Source organism: Chiloscyllium punctatum, chromosome 9 (genome assembly GCF_047496795.1).
Source record: "Chiloscyllium punctatum isolate Juve2018m chromosome 9, sChiPun1.3, whole genome shotgun sequence".
Classification (NCBI taxonomy): Eukaryota; Metazoa; Chordata; class Chondrichthyes; order Orectolobiformes; family Hemiscylliidae; genus Chiloscyllium; species Chiloscyllium punctatum.
The window spans coordinates 32807296-32825383 of record NC_092747.1 but is presented as its reverse complement, the minus strand read 5'-3'; the positions used below and the strand labels follow the sequence as shown (position 1 = coordinate 32825383).

The window sequence follows — 18088 nt, the reverse complement described above, 5'->3', positions numbered from 1 at the left end:
GGATGGACAGTGAGTCTGGTTTTACCCCCTTAGGTTGATGGTTTTTACAAGGGGTGTCACCTCAAATTGAGGGGTGATGGATTTAAGACAGATGTCAAAGACCAGTTCTTGGTGGTAAGGGTGTGGAATACCCTACCTGCCAATATAGTTAACTCAGCCATATTAAGGGCATTTATGCAGTCCTTGGATAAGCATATTGATAGTGTGGGGGGTGGACTTAGATTAGTTTACAGATTGGTGTAACGAAGAGCATGTTCTGTGCCATATTCTGTATCCATCAATAACCAATCTTGACCCCCATGCTTGTTACCAATAATAGCCCAACACCACTATGCTCAAAGCAAGACAAAATCTAGGCAAATGGACTCCGCATTGAAGCTGAACTTTGCATGAGATCCCTTAAATGTCTGATCATGTGATTTTTCCCAGAGCTATTTGAATGAACCAAGGGGTATTTGTCTTGCTGATCCCAACCAAGATTGTTGGACATAGCCCTAATAATAGCATAGCTTCTTTACTTGGCAGACAGGTATGCTGACTTTGAGAAGGAAATTACATTTTGGGAATGACTTCTAATCACTACTTTGAATATTTCTGTTTTATTAAATGTCCATGTTTGTAATTGAGCTATTGAATAGGTGTTAGAATATTCTACCTGCATGTGTAGAAACTTTGTTAAACTTTATTTCATCTCCCCATTGTCCTGTCTCATGACACTGGCATGATGCAGTTACATAAGAACTGAACTAGTTCTGCAAATGTAACTAGGTCAGTATAAAAGCTTGTGATGTTCCAATGCTAAACCATTCCTAAGTCCACATTAGACTTGAGGCTCTTCTATACTTGTGAATACTGGAGGTATGGAGTAGACTATGTAAAACCCCTTGTCAGCTCCGTCTGCCTGGGAGAGAAGTGAGTTGGACGTGACAGATCATCATCTTGGTCATCTAACCAATTAAAAGAAACTAAGAAATCTGCAGATCCAAAATTTGATCCTCCACTAGTGGATCATTTGTGTCCTGTCTTAATTTTTAACAGCCCACTGTCCTCTAACAATCTGAAATGGATAGTGCACCTGCATTTAAGATCACTAAAGAATTTGGATTCAACATTGCCATTCATGGCATTGGTAATTGAGTGACTAAAGGGCAAATTAAACTCTGCATGGCTTTACTGCAACTTTATCTACAGTTAACATTGATTCTGAAACAAGAGAATGTTGTATTACTCCAAGTTCTGGCAATTGCACAACTCCAAAAATGCTGACCTAGAGCTTTGTGGTGGCTAATGTTTTATTCTGTGTCACACATTATCAAGGTAAATATCCATGCCTTTTGTGGAAATATTGGAAAAGCTTGAAGGAAACATTAGCTATTTATGGAAAAGGCAAGTGGGCCTCTGGATATTGATACTTGTGCAAGCCTAACCAGAGTAGCTGGATTTGGACAGTTCTGTCCAACGTAATTGGATGCTATTGTGGTGATATGGGTTGCTCAGTAACCTACTTTTACATTGTACACCTTGAATTCAAAGTGAACACTGATTTTTGGTGTTGAATGCAAGAGGCTAAAAGTTAGGATGGCACAAGTATGTTGCAGGTAAAGCTGGCTACCAACAGTCATCTGGAGCCCAGTTACAGAACTGTCATGCTAACTGGCTAATTTTTTTTCTCAGTACATAGCTGAACTGAGTCTATTAGAAGCTGATGTATGTTTGAGGTATGCACCCTCTCTAATGGCAGCAGCTGCATATTGTTTGGCAAACTACACAATCAACAATACATTTTGGGTAAGTATTTTTGTGCCACTAAATCCCACTTTAAAATGGAAATGTATAATGAGTGAATTGAAGGTTAATTTAAATAATAAATGCAGTTTGTTTACTCTGCAGAAGTATCAACTTCCCATCACCTTTTTAAAGCAGAAGGAAGACCACATACACTTTAAAAAAAAGTCATTAATTAACTGTCTAATCCGCAGTCCACTTGTATGACCAGCATACTACTCTACTACCATATACCTCTTGGACACTTAACAGGCCCTAAACCCATGAAGGATTCTTGTGTATGGTGACTCTTGCACCTGACATTAGTACTAAATCTTCCAAAGCTTTTTCTCTTCAGTTCTAATATTAAGGATAATACCTGAAAGATCCCTCACTGCACTGATCTTGCAGCAATTGAATGCCACTTTTTCTACCTAAATGTATGACTTTTTAGTTGAGTTAAACAATTAAATTGCTGAATCTCGAATTGACTTTATTTATACCTGTAAACTATAATTTGTAAGATAGTTACTGTCTATTTTGACAGCCTCCATCGCTTGCTACATTTACTGGATACTCATTGGTTGATATTGTACCTTGTCTGCATGATATGCATAAGACCTTTCTCCAAGCCAAATTCCAGCCACAACAAGCCATTAAAGAAAAATACAGGAGCTCCAAGTAAGTTGGGTTTTTAGAGTCAACATAAGCTTTCTTGGAAAACTGCATTCATTAAAATGGAAATGCTTCTCCTAGGTATCTGAGAACTTCTCTCATTGAGCCTCCAGCAACCTTGCCTCTGCATGCACTGATTTCAAGTGCCATTAAAGGATGAAAATTGAATGCTCGTCAGAAAAGTAAAGCACTAACATTATAAATGCCAAGAAGGACTGAATTGGTCATAAACACTTGAAGGACTGCTGCTAATTTAACTCATAGCTGACTGCTATTGGACTGACCTTATTTGATATGGTTTTAAGGTGCAATTTTTAAGCTACAGTATTAAGTTTTAATCTTTTATTTATAAGGAATTCCAAATAGTTTTATAAACTCAGTGGATAGTGATGGCTCAAATGTCATGTACTGCTTCATTAACCATTTTAAAATGCTATTTGCATTTCTCTCTGACTACAATGGAGGTGGGTTTGAGGAGTGAATGTTGTACTTTGCATTTGGACAACCAATAAAAGTGTTTTTAAAAAAAACTGGCCACTGCATCAGTTCCTTCCCCCTAAACATTGACCTGTTGGATATACCTGAACCAGTGGTGGGTCAAGGCTTGTAAATAAAATGGTGTCAAGATTTGAAGAGCTTTTGAGTGACAGGAGGATCAATATGTGTTCATGACTTGCATAACCATGTAATCTCCCACCATATCAGCCAAAACTTTTATTTTCAGCCATTTGTTATGATTTGAGCAATTTTTTTTTTAGTGGTCTTGGTCACAAATTATTATTAGGGTGTTTTTTAAGTACTGACTTCTAACTTGTTTAATTTTGTGCCATTCAAGAAATCTTTCTCTGAAAGACAGCAAAATAGTCATGCCATCCTACTGCATCTTTCACAACTGCAGGCTACCTGCAAAGAACTCTACAACCAAGAAAATGTTACTGTCATGTTTTCAATACTGCTGTTCAAATTACTTTTTGGGGGGGGAGAGGTTACAACAGTTTTCTGACTTGGTAATTTATTGAGGGGTCATAGAAATTGGACACTAATGATAACTGCCTTGTGTGAAATGGTCTAAACTTTAACAGCCATTAATTGTCTCATCCAAAAGAGTATCCTGACTAAAGTGCTCTGGTTTGGAGAACACCACCTCTTATCCACAGCTTAGCAGCTGCTGCCACCACTCCCTAGGACTTCCCCAGAATCATCTTAGTCATAAGTGACTGGAGTAACTTCTGGTTCCAAAGCAGAACTAACTTCTCAGTACAAACACCCAGGTCAGTAAAACCAGTGTTTTTAAAAGTCCACTCATCATGGTGGTGTAGCCATGAGGCTTTCCTCCACCTGCCTTTTTCAGTTTTAATGAATTATTGACACTAATTGAGTGATAACTCTCTCGATATTCACTACTGTGAAGTTTGACCATCCTTGACAAGTGAATACTTATTCAATCTTGTTCTACTTGTACTAAACAACCTTCCAAACTATCAATTTGCCAGTATTTTTGGCAATAATGAAAACTGAATACCTTTTTTTTGAGCCGCATCATCCAACTTTTTTAACTACACTGGGCTTCAAGGTTTTACAATTGCATTTAGCAAACTTTCTGCTGTGAAATATTTAACTCCAACAGTGACATTAAAACTAAAAATCACGAACTAAGATATTGTAACAATTCCAAATATTCTCCCACTTAAAGGAAATGACCTTAATTTACTCCACCTAACTAGATTCAGCTTTGCTTTATTCTAAATGGACTAGAAAAAGGACTTCCTTTTTTATGTACTTTTAACAAATCTTCATTCCTTGTTATGGTTTAATGATCATTGTTTCCTCTTATTGTAAATTTTGCTCTAAGCTGCCATGACAATGAAAAATCAAAACATTAAAATGCCTGGAGGAAATAATTAGTGGAACATTTTTTTTTCCAAGATCTTAGTGAAAGTGCTAAGATCAACACATTGAAAACCTGATCATTGCAAAATGTGACTGTTATTCTATGGCATAAGACATAGGAGTGGAAGTAAGGCCATTCAGCCCATTGAGTTCACTCCGCCATTCAATCATGGCTGCTGGGCACTTCAACTCCACTTAGCCGCATTCTCCCTGTAGCCCTTAATTCCCCGAGACAACAAGAATCTATCAATCTCTGCCTTGAAGACATTTAGCATCCCAGCCTCCACTGCACTCTGCGGCAATGAATTCCACAGGCCCACCACTCCCTGGCTGAAGAAATGTCCCTGCATTTCTGTTCTGAATTTACCCCCTCTAATTCTAAGGCTGTGTCCACGGGTCCTAGTCTCCTCACCTAACGGAAACAATTTCCTAGCATCCACCCTTTCCAAGCCATGTATTATCTTGTATGTCTCTAAGTCTCCCCTTAATCTTCTAAACTCCAATGAATACAATCCCAAGATCCTCAGCTGTTCCTCAATGTTAAGCCTACCATTCCAGGGATCATCAGTGTGAAGCATTGGATGCTATCAAAGCTATAGGACTGCAGAAATAGAGAAAACACTCATTCTAAACAGTGGAAGTATAGTCATTGAGGAATAACTATCTATAGTAATGAGGAAAATCTAGAATATAAAACCAAAAATAGCTAAAGATATTTGAAGAATCAGCTAAAAGTAAGAAACTTAAAATTGTAAGGATAGGTGGGGGTTTCCACTAAAACACAGGTAGTTGAGGTAAACCTTTTTGTCAAGGTTTATAAAATCATGACCAGTACAGATATGATGAACGGTAGGCTTATTTTTCCCTCTAGTGGAGGATTTTGGGACTAGGTGCCCTTTTTTTTAAAAAGGGGAGGAGAGATTTTAAGGATGGGGATTAATGGTACTTGTATGGCATGAACTTCCTGACAAATTGATGGATGCAGGTATGGTTACAAAGATGTTTTCATAAGTGTGAACAGGAAATGACATTACCCAAGGAAACCTAAACATAAATATAAGCACTGCTCATGTTTCCTGCTTTCTTTGCCTGGAGGCTCACTGAAGATGTTACCTAGTATGGTGACAAAACAGCTGAAAATGAACCTTCCAGCTCAGCAAGCAAACCTACACCCAGGAACGGTTGAGCGTATATGAGTTAAGTGCAGGCATGTGGGACTAGTTTAGTTTGGGCTCCACAGGTGTGTGAACAAGGTTGATTTTTCTTTGAGTTCTAGACTTCACTGTGCCTTTGGTCCAAAGAGCTGAATTCCAAGAGTATTACATGATTGTTAAATGCTGTTTTACTTGAAAGGATCGTCAAAGTATGGTGTCAGAGTCCAGCAAAATTAAAATTCATGTAATATTGGAAAAGATTTCCACTGTTTGATAGTGTTACTATAATTAAATTCACCAATTACAATATGCTGAATGGGTTATATGTTTGCATTCTTACAAACACCCATTCTGTTTGAACTTGGAGATTGGGAAAAAAAATTAATGGTAGTTTCATGGATGCCTCTTGTAAACATGTCGCCTAAGCTAAATGTTCCCATGAGTTGGGGAAGATGTTACATTTTTGTCAGGGAGGCTTACCACCATCTGCAAGTTTCCTTTCCAAGCCACTCACCATCCTGATATGGAAGTACATTACATTGCCATTCTTTCGGTATTGCCAGGTCAAAATCCTAAATCCCCTACTTAACTGTATTGGAGATGGATTGGAGCAGTCCAAAAGGGCAACATACCAATACCCTCTAAAGGGCAATTAGGGATGCACAATAAGTGTTGGCCTAGTCAATGGCACACAAATTTTATGAGAATTAGAAATTTAAAAAAACTTCTCTGAAGATCTCTCGCAGTGATTTCTGGAGCTGCGGTGACTAACCACCAACTATTACATCATTTTCCAATGTGCCCAGTATGACTCCAACCAGCACTCCTTGATCCGTAGTGACACCATGCTCAATTCTGAGGGGCAGCTGCTGGTCAGTCACTGAACAGATTTGTCAAGAATTTGCCAATGTATTTTCAATAAAAATATGAGTTTATTGGACAGTAAAGGAAAAAAAAATAACACTGTACAAGAACTAGTTGAAACTGTCTCACTGCGAATCAGAAATAAAGATTTAAATCCAAAATATCAACTTCAGTGAAAGTTTGCCCTGTTTCCATTTTAAAGTTCCTGTTCAGTAGGAATAGCTTTGCTTAGTTTCTTTCCAAAAAAAATCTATATTCACTCAATGCTATTTTCTTTAATTTATGTCTCTTTATGAGTCTTTTAAACACACTGCTCACAATGGCTCACTTACTCCTTATCATGTGTTCCTAAAATTTATGCATTCAACAGCCTTGTAAGATGTTTTATTAACTGACATCTCAAAGTTTTCTGTTCCTGGAGCTTTTTGCTTATTAACCTCTAGATAACTCGTTCTTACACCCTGACTGCTTTGGAGATTGCCTAACTGTACTGTCAAGATTACAGGCCTTTCTTTTCTGAATGATTTACCTCTCTCTCAGGAAGAAACTTGGCAGATACACACCTTTTGGATGGTTCTCTTCCTAAAACAAAATTTGTAGCTACTCTGTCTTTGTGTCACATGACACTGTGCAACAGTCAAGTTTTTTTGCTTCTACCTATGTTTTCTAAACTGAACTAAGAGTCACAGAATCATACAGTACAGAAAGAGGCCCTTCAATCCAACTGCAGTCCAGTTTAGGAAACCTGGTTGACCAGATTTGCCTGTGTTTGGCCTATATCCCTGTAAACCTTTTCTATCCACTTATTTCTCCAAATGTATTTTAGATGTTTTAATTATACCTGCCTCTACAAATTCCTCTAGCAGCTCGTTCCATATGCGGACTACCATTTGTATAAAAAGGTTGTCCCTCAGGTCCCTTTTTAAATTTTTTCCCTCTTACCTTAAACCTCTAGTTTTGGACACCCCTACCCTGGGGAACAGACCTTGGCTATTCACCTTATGATTTTATAAATCTCTACAAGATTATGCCATAGCCTCCAATGCTCCAAGGAAAATAGTCCCAGTCTATAAACTCCTTCTTATAGCTCAATCCTTCCAGACTTGATCTCCTGTAACAAAACCGTTCTGGCTGTTCTTGATGAATCTCTGCATCGCCAATTGCAGACTAATTCTTCCTTTGGAATTATTTCCCATAGTTTCCCCACTACTGAAGCTAGGCTGACTGGCTGGTCTGTAGTTTCTTGAACATTTTCACCCTAACATGGTGTGGTTTGAGAAGCTTTTCTGTCTCTCTGCAATCCCAGCATTGTTCTGGGACATAAGAAGCTTGAAAATTCCTTTCAAATAGTGGAGAGGGCAATGAAGCTTTTTGAAGCACTGCATTCCCCATTTGATGAAGGCTATAGGTGTCTGAGATGTAAACCTTCATTAGTTTCTGCAGTTACAAAGCCATTTGTTTCCAAAATGTTCAGGTCTTTTGTTAGAATATGCATACCATTGTGCACATAACTTCATGATATGTTGGGATCTGACATTTGTTTTTATCTTTTAACATACTATTGACCCAGTTCAATTAAAATTTACAAATATGAAATACAAAAAGAAAACTCAGGTCTGACTGACCTTGTTAAACACTTCGAAGGGGGATCCAAGATGGCGGCAACCCAGCAAGTCTGAGTCTAGAGTGCTCCTCCCAAGACTTAGGCAAAGTGAGTCACCCGTCACCACCATACTCACCAAATCATTTAAAATAGTTTTTACTTAATGTAATTAGTTGTTTAGTATTGAATTTAAACAATTTAATCTCCGGTAAAAATGACTAAAGGGAAGGGAGCCCGCAGCTCTTAGCAAGCAGGAACCCCTCCCCCACCCTCTCCAACTGCAGCAGAGGCGTCTGCAGCTGCCCCAGGGGACTTACCTACGGTGGCAAGCCTTGTGGAAATAATCTCCAAACTTGTTATGAAGATCGACGCTTTCATTGAAGAATCCCGAAGCCGATGGGACTCACTCTCGGTCGCACTGCAAAAGCATGACCGCAACATCAAGGAAATCGAGCGCCAAGTCGGAGGGGCAGAGCTAAAGGTCACGACCTCCAAAACTATAGCACAATCAAAAATCGAGGTTGTCGAAAAAATATTCGTTTGCTGGGCCTTCCCGAACGGGAAGAGGAAGGCCAGTTTACAGTGTTCCTCGAACAGTGGCTTCCACAGCTGTTAAATCTGGAGGCTGGATCAGGCCAGGTAAGGGTGGAAAGGGCCTACCGGCTTGCAATATGCAGGCCCTGCTCGAACCAGTGTCCCCGCCCTGTCCTGTTCCAGCTGCAAAGCTACAAGGAGAGGCAGATACTCTTAGAAGCCTCCAGAAATCTTGGAAAAAATCCCCAAGACATGATCTATAAAGGATACAAGATCATGTTATTCCAGGACTTTTCCCCAACTCTGGTCCGAAAGAGGAAGGCATTTGATGAGGTGAAGAAGTGTTTAAGGGACTTAAATATTCAATATTCCTTGTGCTACCCAGCGACACTATGCTTTAACCATGAAGGGTCCATGTATAACTTCGGATCGTCGGAAAAGGCCAAGGAATTTTTGGACTCTCTTAGATAAATTGTAAGAGTTAATTGATGTTGGTTTGCTTTCCCCCACTCTGGTTTACATCCCCCCTTTTTTAAAATATATTAATCCCTTTTTTTAACCTTACTGTTTAATATTATCTTGGGGGGGTGAGGAAAGGGATTTATTTATTTGTTCTCTACTTAACGATTTTCTCCCCTTTTTTTTAATTCTATACATACATAGGCTGGGGGTTATAGTTAATGTTGGAGGGGTGAGGTGGTTACCTTATCCTATTTTATCTTTGTCTCTAGGAGCGGAGTTGTTTTCCCTTGTTATTTTGTATTATTCTATTTAATTATTACTTGTTGAGGCTGTAATTTTATAGTTACATATGTTTATACATGGTATTAATATTGCCAAATATATCCAGGTGTTCACTGTTAACTGTAGCTCTGTAGTATATTTGAATTTTCTTCATCCTATTGAGGAGCGCCTGGGTCAAGAATGGGGCACTGGTTGGAAGAGAATATGATGGACTTTTGGAAAGGAACTGATACCCCCCGAGAACAAGGGGGAAAATCTCCATTTAAATACGTTTTATATTTTTTAAATTTAGAAATAGTTTTTTATTATACTGTTGTGAGTGTATTAGAGAGACTTTATTTTTGTGAATTTTATATGCTCTATGCTTGGGATGTTCTGGATAGGGTTTCCCCTCCCGAGGGGTCTCAGATTTGCCCGGACGATTATGGTTGATCAGTCGGTTAAGTGGTGCACCTGGAATGTCAAGGGGAGTAATTCACCAGTCAAAAGGAAGAAAATATTATCAAACCTCAAGAAAGAAAGGGTTGATATAGCTCTCCTACAGGAGACACACTTATTGGATAAAGAACACTTGAAATTACGACAGGATGGATTTGATCAGGCCTTTTTTTCTTCTTTTAGCTCAAAAAGCAGGGGAGTTGTTATTCTTATTCGGAAGAATTTCCCTTTTAAGATCCTAAATCAGATAAAAGACAAATCTGGACGATATATTCTGATTAAAGCCCTTATAAATGGAGAGGAATATGAGATTTTAAATTTGTATTGCCCCATGGCACATCCTTTTAAATTTATAACGGAAGCCTTCTCAAAATTGATGGCTCTCGGTGCTCGTCATACAATTATAGGGGGAGATTTTAATTGTATTATGGATCCGGAAATAGATAGGATTCCCAAGAGTACTGCAGGAGTATCTCCCCAATCTAGACAATTGGTGGATTTGAATAAAGAATTAGGACTAGTAGATGTATGGAGATGTCTTCATCCACAGGGCAGAGACTTTTCTTTTTACTCCAATCCACATAAATGCCATACCAGAATCGATATATTTTTTGCCCCCTCGATTTTTAAAAATTCCATATCATCCTATTTCCGATCACGCTGCTGTATATATGGAAATCAAGGCAAGGAACAATGAGACATCCCCCTGGCATTGGCGTATGGACCCCTTCCTGATGAAAGATAGTAAATTTGTAAAGTACTTCTCTCAAGAATTTAAAACTTTTTTAGAAATTAATTCAGGTACGGCTAGCAACCCATCAATGATGTGGGAGACCATTAAAGCTTACGTGCGAGGTTTGATCATCCCATACTCAGCGACCCAGAAAAAATTAAAGGGAGAACAACAGCCTCTGTATGTAGCTCGCTTAAAAGCGGCTGAAACAGCATACGCAGACAGACCTTCTATTATCAAATTGCAAAGGATTACGGCCCTTAGGACAGCTCTAAACACCACGCTTACCCAAACGGCTAAGAGGGATATATTATTTGCAAAACAAAGGTTATGTGAATTTGGCGATAAACCTGGTAGATACTTAGCATTTCTTGCAAAGAAAAAGAAGGCCCCTCAAACTATCACATCTATCAAGGAAAGTACGGGTATTTTGACTCATGATCATAAAAGGATTAACGTGATCTTTAGAAAATTTTATTCTGATTTATATAAATTGCAGGATTGTGAAGACAGGATTAGGAGAATTCAATCATTTTTTAAAAAAATCTGACCTTTCCAGACCTATTGGTCGTGGTCTTGAATGTTCCCCTAACAATCCAAGAAATACTTGACGCAATCAGGCAACTTCAGAGTGGTAAGGCACCTGGCCCAGATGGCTTTCAAGCTGAATTCTATAAAGAATTTACAGGAATATTGGCTGGTCCACTTATGGACATGTATAACTATTCATACAGTCAGGGCTGTCTCCCGCCTTCACTGGAAGAGGTGAATATCTCTCTTATCCTTAAAAAAAGGAAAGAACCCAGAAGATTGCGCATCATACAGACCAATATCCTTGCTAAATGTAGATTTTTAAATCCTCTCTAAAACATTAGCATTGAGGCTAGAAAGGGTATTGCCACATATTATAAAGGAGGATCGGACGGGGTTTATTAAGGGCCGTAGATCATCCAATAATGTCAGAAGGGTTTTGAATGTGATTCAAGCCTGCCATCAGGGAAAGATACCAGGAGTAGTAATCTCATTAGATGTGGAAAAGGCTTTCAACAGGGTTGAATGGTCATATTTGTTTTACACATCGGAAAGGTTTGGCATTGGAAAGATGTTTACCAAATGGGTCTCAACATTATATAGTAATCCCAAGGCAGTTGTGATTACCAATGGATTAGGCTCGGATAGCTTCAGTGTGGATAGGGGCTGCCATCAGGGATGTCCTCTTTTGCCATTGCTATTTACGCTAATAATTGAACCACTAGCAAAGCTATACGGCTGACCCTAATATAATGGCCCCAAGGATTGGTATAGGTAAACATAAAATTACCCTTTATGCAGATGATGTTCTTCTATTTCTCAGTAATCCTTTGATGTCCGTGCCTCACTTAATCCAAGTTATTAATACATTTAGTGTATTTTCAGGCTACAAAATTAATTTCTCAAAATCGGAGGCTATGCCAATGGGTGGACTTGCTAGTATATCCCACTTATTGGATGGATCCCACTTTCCCTGTCGGTGGTACCTGGAGGGTTTCTTACATTTAGGCATTTTTATTACCCTCGTATTTGGTCAGTTATACAAGGCTAACTTTGTGCATTTACTGGAAAGGATAAGGCAGGACCTCCAGCAATGGGGAGACCTTCCAATTTCCTGGCTGGGTAGAATAGCACTCATTAAAATGACTGCAGATGCTGAAAACCAAATACTGGATTAGTGGTGCTGGAAGAGCACAGCAGTTCAGGCAGCATCCAACGAGCAGCGAAATTGACGTTTCGGGCAAAAGCCCTTCATCAGGAATAAATGTCCTGCCCCGTCTCCTATACCATATGAGAATGCTTCCGGTGATGCTGCCGAGGCTGGCACTACGTAAATTATATGGCTGGTTGGGTTCCTTTATCTGGAATCATAGACGGCCCCTCATTCAGCTGAAGAAGCTACAGCTTCCACAGGCAAGGGGAGGATTGGATTTCCCAGATTTTAGGAAATATCAGTTAAGTTCCCTATTAAGTTACATAGCTGATTGGGTCTTGTCTGACCCGCAATCAGTCTGGCTGGACATAGAGGCTTCTCAAGTAAAATGCCCACTTATTAACCTTTTATTTTCAGCCAAGAAGAACATCATTACGGACCACTGTAAAAACCCTATAATAGTAAACACAATTAAAGTTTGGAATATCATGCGGCAAAATGAGGGCAACTCACATAAAACATCTCCCTATGCTCCGATAGTGAGCATGGGGATTTCAACCGGGGTTTACAGATGCCACTTTCAAACTCTGGAGATCCAAGGGTATCTCATGTTTAGGGGACCTATTTAAAGAAGGGGTCCTGATGTCTTTTGAACAGCTGTCTCAGAAATTTGGATTACCTAATGGAGACATCTTTCGATACTTCCAAATTCGAGATTACATACAGAAGAAGACTACGTTATTAGATAGTCTTTATAAATCAGATAGAGAACGTAGAGTGCTATGGCCAATGGGGGTATCTTCCGTCAGTACTATTTATCATTTATTACATGGTGAGGTATCGGGAGATATGGACAATCTGCTTAAAATGTGGGATCAGGATTTGGGATTAGAAATCTATATAGAAACGTGGAATGATATTTAGGAAAATGCCAGAAGAATTACTATCTGCAACAGAACTAGGGCTATTCAGCTGAAGATACTTCATGGGGCCCAGATAGCACCGGATCGATTGGCAAAATTTAAAGCAGGAGCATCTCTAATGTGTCCCAAATGTAAAAGAGAGGTGGGCACTCTTGTGGACCTGCTTATGGACCTGTCATAAGATCCGTAGATATTGGACTAAAGTAGCAAGTGCTCTGACAGAAATCTTAGGAACGGAAATTAGAATGGACCCTGTATCTCTCCTGTTGGGCTTTTCGAACTTACCCTCCCTGGATATGCACGGGAAGAGATTATTTTCTATTCTCTTTTTCTGTGCAAGGAAAAATATTTTGGTAAACTGGGTGGCTGAGGGCCCCCCTGGACTTTCAAATTGGCACAGATTAATTATGGAATGTATTCCCCTTGACTTCCTTACAAATATGGTGCACCAAAAGACCGCATTATTCCATAAAATATGACAGCCCTTCTTGAATTATATAAATGCAGATATTTCAGCCATCCTAACAAGGGCTTTTATTTAATTGAGATGGCGAACCTGGCTGGTCTGGGGCCCCTTGGGAGTGGAATCCCGCACGAATACGGGTTTTGTTACACTTGATGTTAATACATTTCGAGCATGTATCTCACTACCCAATTTCTGTGTTATTCATCGTTTTTTTTCTCTCTTATTTGAATAATGTAAGAGACTTAATTATACACTCTGGTTAGTTGTAGGTTAGATTAGTAGTTAGTTGAGTTTTGTTTTGTTTTTTCTTCCCTCGGTATTTTTCTTTTGATAAATTTTGGTTATTATTTATTTAAGATTTAATTGTATATCAATGTTTATACTTGGGGTTTTTTTATTTTGTAAACTTGTAAAAATATGTTAAATTTTCAATAAAAATATCTATAAAAAATACTTCGAAGAAGTAACAAAGACTAGACACAGGTAATGTAGTAGATATATTATACTTGGATTTTCCTAAGGCATTTGATAGGGCATCACACAGTGGACTGAGGACAAAATCGATAAATGCAAATGGGCAGCAAGTTGACGACAAAACAGAAAATATAGATTTCATGTTAAAGATAGTTACTCACATTGATAGAAAGTAGGAAGTGATATGCTACAGTGATCTATCTTGGGACCACTGCTTTTTGTCAGTTGTATAAATTATTTAGACTTAGGAGTCACAAGTACAATTTAAAATATTGATAAAGTTGTGACAAAATGTGAAATGTAAACACACAGAATAGCCATGTCAATGGTAAATTAATGTAAATATTCCTAAGTCTGAGGTGGTGTATCACGGCAGAAGGAATAATGAGGTCATATATTCCCAAGAAAATAAAAGTCAAATCATAAACTGCATCAATGCAAGGCCAGTATTTAAGGTAATTGGACATTAGATTATAATAAGATTTGTCAAGAAATATTATAAGATTGAAACTGAAGAAATAAATGGAAATAGAGAGATTCTACACAGATTTAGCAGTGTTAATAAGAGTAATATTACCCAACATAATTCCTGAAGTCTTGCCATAATTTTACAATCTACTGATCATAAATGACTATTGCTTTTATCGGAGTTGTTATTTGATTAACATACATTACTTTAAGAATAGTTTTGCCAGTCTCCAGATGAAATCAACTTCTGCATAAGATGTATGCAATCTATTGCTTGTACTTTGTGTTTTTTTGTTTCAGTGTAATTACAGCAAGTTACTACAATATGAGGCGGTTTATAATTCTAACAATATTCATTGTAGTTAAGTGTGCAAAAATATATAGTAGCAAATTCTCAAATGTTCCAGTACAAATCGTATAAAAGGAGATTACTGTGCCATTTTAATAAAATAATTGAATGATACAGTTCAAGGAGAGGCCAATCTGCTCACCATGCTCGTTGAAATAATCATCCAATTAGTCCTATTTGTCAGCCCGTTCCCTACAGCTGCCATTTTTTCCCCTGTCCATTGTTTATTCAAAATTATTATTGAATCAGCTTCCACTCCCCTTGCTACCTTGACTTTAGGGGTTATGAGAAGAGATTATACAAATTTGGCCTGCTTTCTCCAGAATTTAAAACATTATTGGGTGATGTGATTGAAGTATTTAAAATATTAACAGGAAAAGACAGGGTAGATAAAGATAAATTATTTCTACTGGTTGGAGATTCTAGAATTAGGGGTCATAGTCTGAGAATTAGGAAATATTCCTGCACACAAATGATTGTAGATGTTTGGAATCTCTTCCAAACTGATACAGGATGCTGGATCAGTTTTAAATCTGAGATAGATTTTATTTATTAAATAAAGGAATTCAAGGATATGGGTCAAAGGTCCATAAATGAAGGTAGGCCACAGATCACCAATCAACTCATTGAATGTTAGAACAGGTTCGGGGGACTGAATGGCCTGCTTCTGTTTCTATGTTCCTTGCAGTTTACAACACAGCATTGTATTATACACAATTCAATGGTTTAACTCATACAGGAAAGTAATGCCACATGCACTGATTTTGTTTGTGCTTGACACAATGTGAAAAATATTCCCCACTTATTCCACTTTTACAAAAGGGACAAATCCACTGTGGAGTGAATTAAATTTTCTTCCTGACTAAACCAGAAAATCACTCTTTAACTCAACATAAACACAAAGAAGCAATATTTTGAAGTACACATTTGTGCTAGACTACATTATTCTAGGAATACTATCAGATTTGTTTCTAACCTGACAATGTTTTAAGATTAAAATATATTCCGAAAAGTACAATTTTTTAAGCAATTATAAACATCGGGTGGCACAGTGGTTAGCACTGCTGCCTCACAGCACCAGGGTCCCAGGTTCGATTCCAGCCTTGGGCAATGGTCTGTGTGGAGTTTGCACATTCTCCCTGTGTCTGCGTGGGTTTCCTCCCACAGTCCAAAGATGTGCAGGTCAGGCGAAGTGGCCATGCTAAATTGCCCGTAGTGTTAGGTGCATTAGTCAGAGGGAAACGGGACTGGGTGGGTTACTCTTCAGCGGGTCGGTGTAAACTTGTTGGGCTGAAGGGCCGGTTTCCACACTGTAGAGAATCTAATCAGGACTATTTGACTGATAAATTCATTTTTGTCTATGTTCCACATTATTTCTAAGTCAGAATAATTTTTAAAATTGCACAGAACAGAGTAATTTTGGGTAGCTTTTTTTTAATTTTGAACTTTGGAATTAATATTTCTCTTTATTGTTCTTACTTAGCTTGCGAAAGCTGAGAAATGAGATGGCCTTAATGAAAGGCTATATACTTCCAGATTGGTGCTAGAACTCCCTGTGTTGCTTGTGCATTTAGGACAGGAGGAAATAGAACCAACAACATTCTTAAGCTTCTGAAATGTAATTAACAGAAATAAAATCAAAAAATCAATAAAATCCAAAAAGGCTAGCAAGCTTAGGAAAATCGACAGTTAAACAAAGATATTAGATAAGTGGATGGTAGATGATGAATCCGTGACATAATTGATGGGTGTTGGGTAGGATTCATCTATTGTTTGATTTCTAGAGTGTCCAGTGAGTGAATCAGTTGCTTTCTCAGCTGTAGCCATTTCAAATATTTACGATTAAAGGTAGAGTAGTTTTCGGATTTCCTGCAGAAGATCTAGAAGGTGGCTGTGAATTCTTTTTCCACAATTCCACTCAGTAATTAATGCACTGACATTTGTAAACAGAGCCACAGAAGAAGCCTAGTCTAGTGACAGAATAAAATGACCTTAGAGTCCAGTAGCACTGAGAAAAGAAAAACTTTACATAAAGCCACATTAAACTTGGTAATTAACACAAGAAACAGTTTTGAAGTAAATTAAACACTTAAACATTCATGGAGTGCTGCTCCGAAAATATAACCAATTACTAGCTAATAGTAAAACAATAAGACAAAGGATTCATCTTTTTAATTACTTTAGCTCTTAGTAATTGTTTTATTTAAAACTGTATGTGGCTCCTGTTTTCAGGAAGATGCAGCTTAGTGTGATGATGGAACATTACAGATATAGAAGCCTCTCTCACTATTGGAAAGATGTGACTGAAGTAGCTTCAAAATGACACTGGAAGTGGTGGCTTTCCATTGAACTGTGATTGCCAGCTCTTCTGATCCTTTGGAACATACTGACATTTTGTAAATGACTCCAGGCTTAACTGTAGTAACCTGCGCAATATACGAAAGCATTCCTTCCTGTGATTAGCAACATTGTCAAGGACTTTTCCAAGTTAATTAACGTGTGTTACACACTATTGCCATAAATCCTGCTCAAGAAAAATTCATGAGGCAATACAGAATGAAAATGTGAAAGATCTCTGGCACATCAAACCTAATCAGTCATGTATTTAAACAGAATTATGTTCCAAATTAAAAAGTAAACAAGCTTGTAACAACAAAATTAAAGTTTTAATAAGATATCTGGTTTGTAAAACAAAGTGGAACAATGTGCAAATCTGTTCTTTTGTATCCCTCAATATGGGATAATCTAAAAATATAAGAACAGGAGTAAACCATTCCACCTTTTGAGGCTGCTCTGCGAATTGTTCAGCAACCTGAACAGTCTAAAACTGTGGTAGGTATGTATCTGTAATATGTATTTCAGAAAATAAACAACTTATTAAAATGGATTGATTTTATTTTGTGAGATGTTAGATTTTAAAGGTATAAACAAAGATGGAGAGAAAATGGAAATACTCCATATCTGGGTGAAGTCTGGTATCCTTTGTTAATCTGACTTTTTCTTTGAACAGCACCTATTCACATTGCACCAATGATGATAGAGCCTTCATCCATCTTAGATTTACTCTGAAACTTTCTTCATGAACCTCTTCTGTCTTGTTTGTTGAAAGCTACCTCAAATATTATCTTTACAATTATATGATATTTCTTTCAATTAAGATTACAATTTAGCATTAGCTCTTTGAAGCAACACTAAATGTAAAAGATAACTACAATCTCTATTTGTTGCTTTATGTGGTTTTCTGCTGTGATATTTACAAAACTGAGACCATCAACATCTGAGAATGGTAGAAGACTCATCAACCAAAATTGATGAACCTCGATTA

At 37.9% G+C, this 18088-nt stretch overlaps 2 protein-coding genes across 2 annotated transcripts in view; one reads left to right on the top strand and one right to left on the bottom strand.

Annotated features, from left to right (window-relative positions):
• ccna1 (cyclin A1) overlaps positions 1-2913 on the top strand; it is a 138849-nt gene extending 135936 nt beyond the window's left edge. Inside the window, exons 7-9 of the mRNA XM_072577205.1 lie at positions 1675-1788; positions 2312-2445; positions 2521-2913. Of these exons, the coding sequence (XP_072433306.1) occupies positions 1675-1788; positions 2312-2445; positions 2521-2599 (327 nt within the window). The 3' untranslated portion in view covers positions 2600-2913. The remainder of the gene's footprint in view (positions 1-1674; positions 1789-2311; positions 2446-2520) is intronic.
• Positions 2914-16242: 13329 nt separating this feature from the next.
• LOC140480994 (serine-rich and transmembrane domain-containing protein 1) lies at positions 16243-16590 on the bottom strand. The gene is given in 1 exon segment (XM_072576604.1): positions 16243-16590. A coding segment is annotated over 1 exon segment (348 nt).
• Between the last annotated feature and the right edge of the window lie 1498 nt (positions 16591-18088).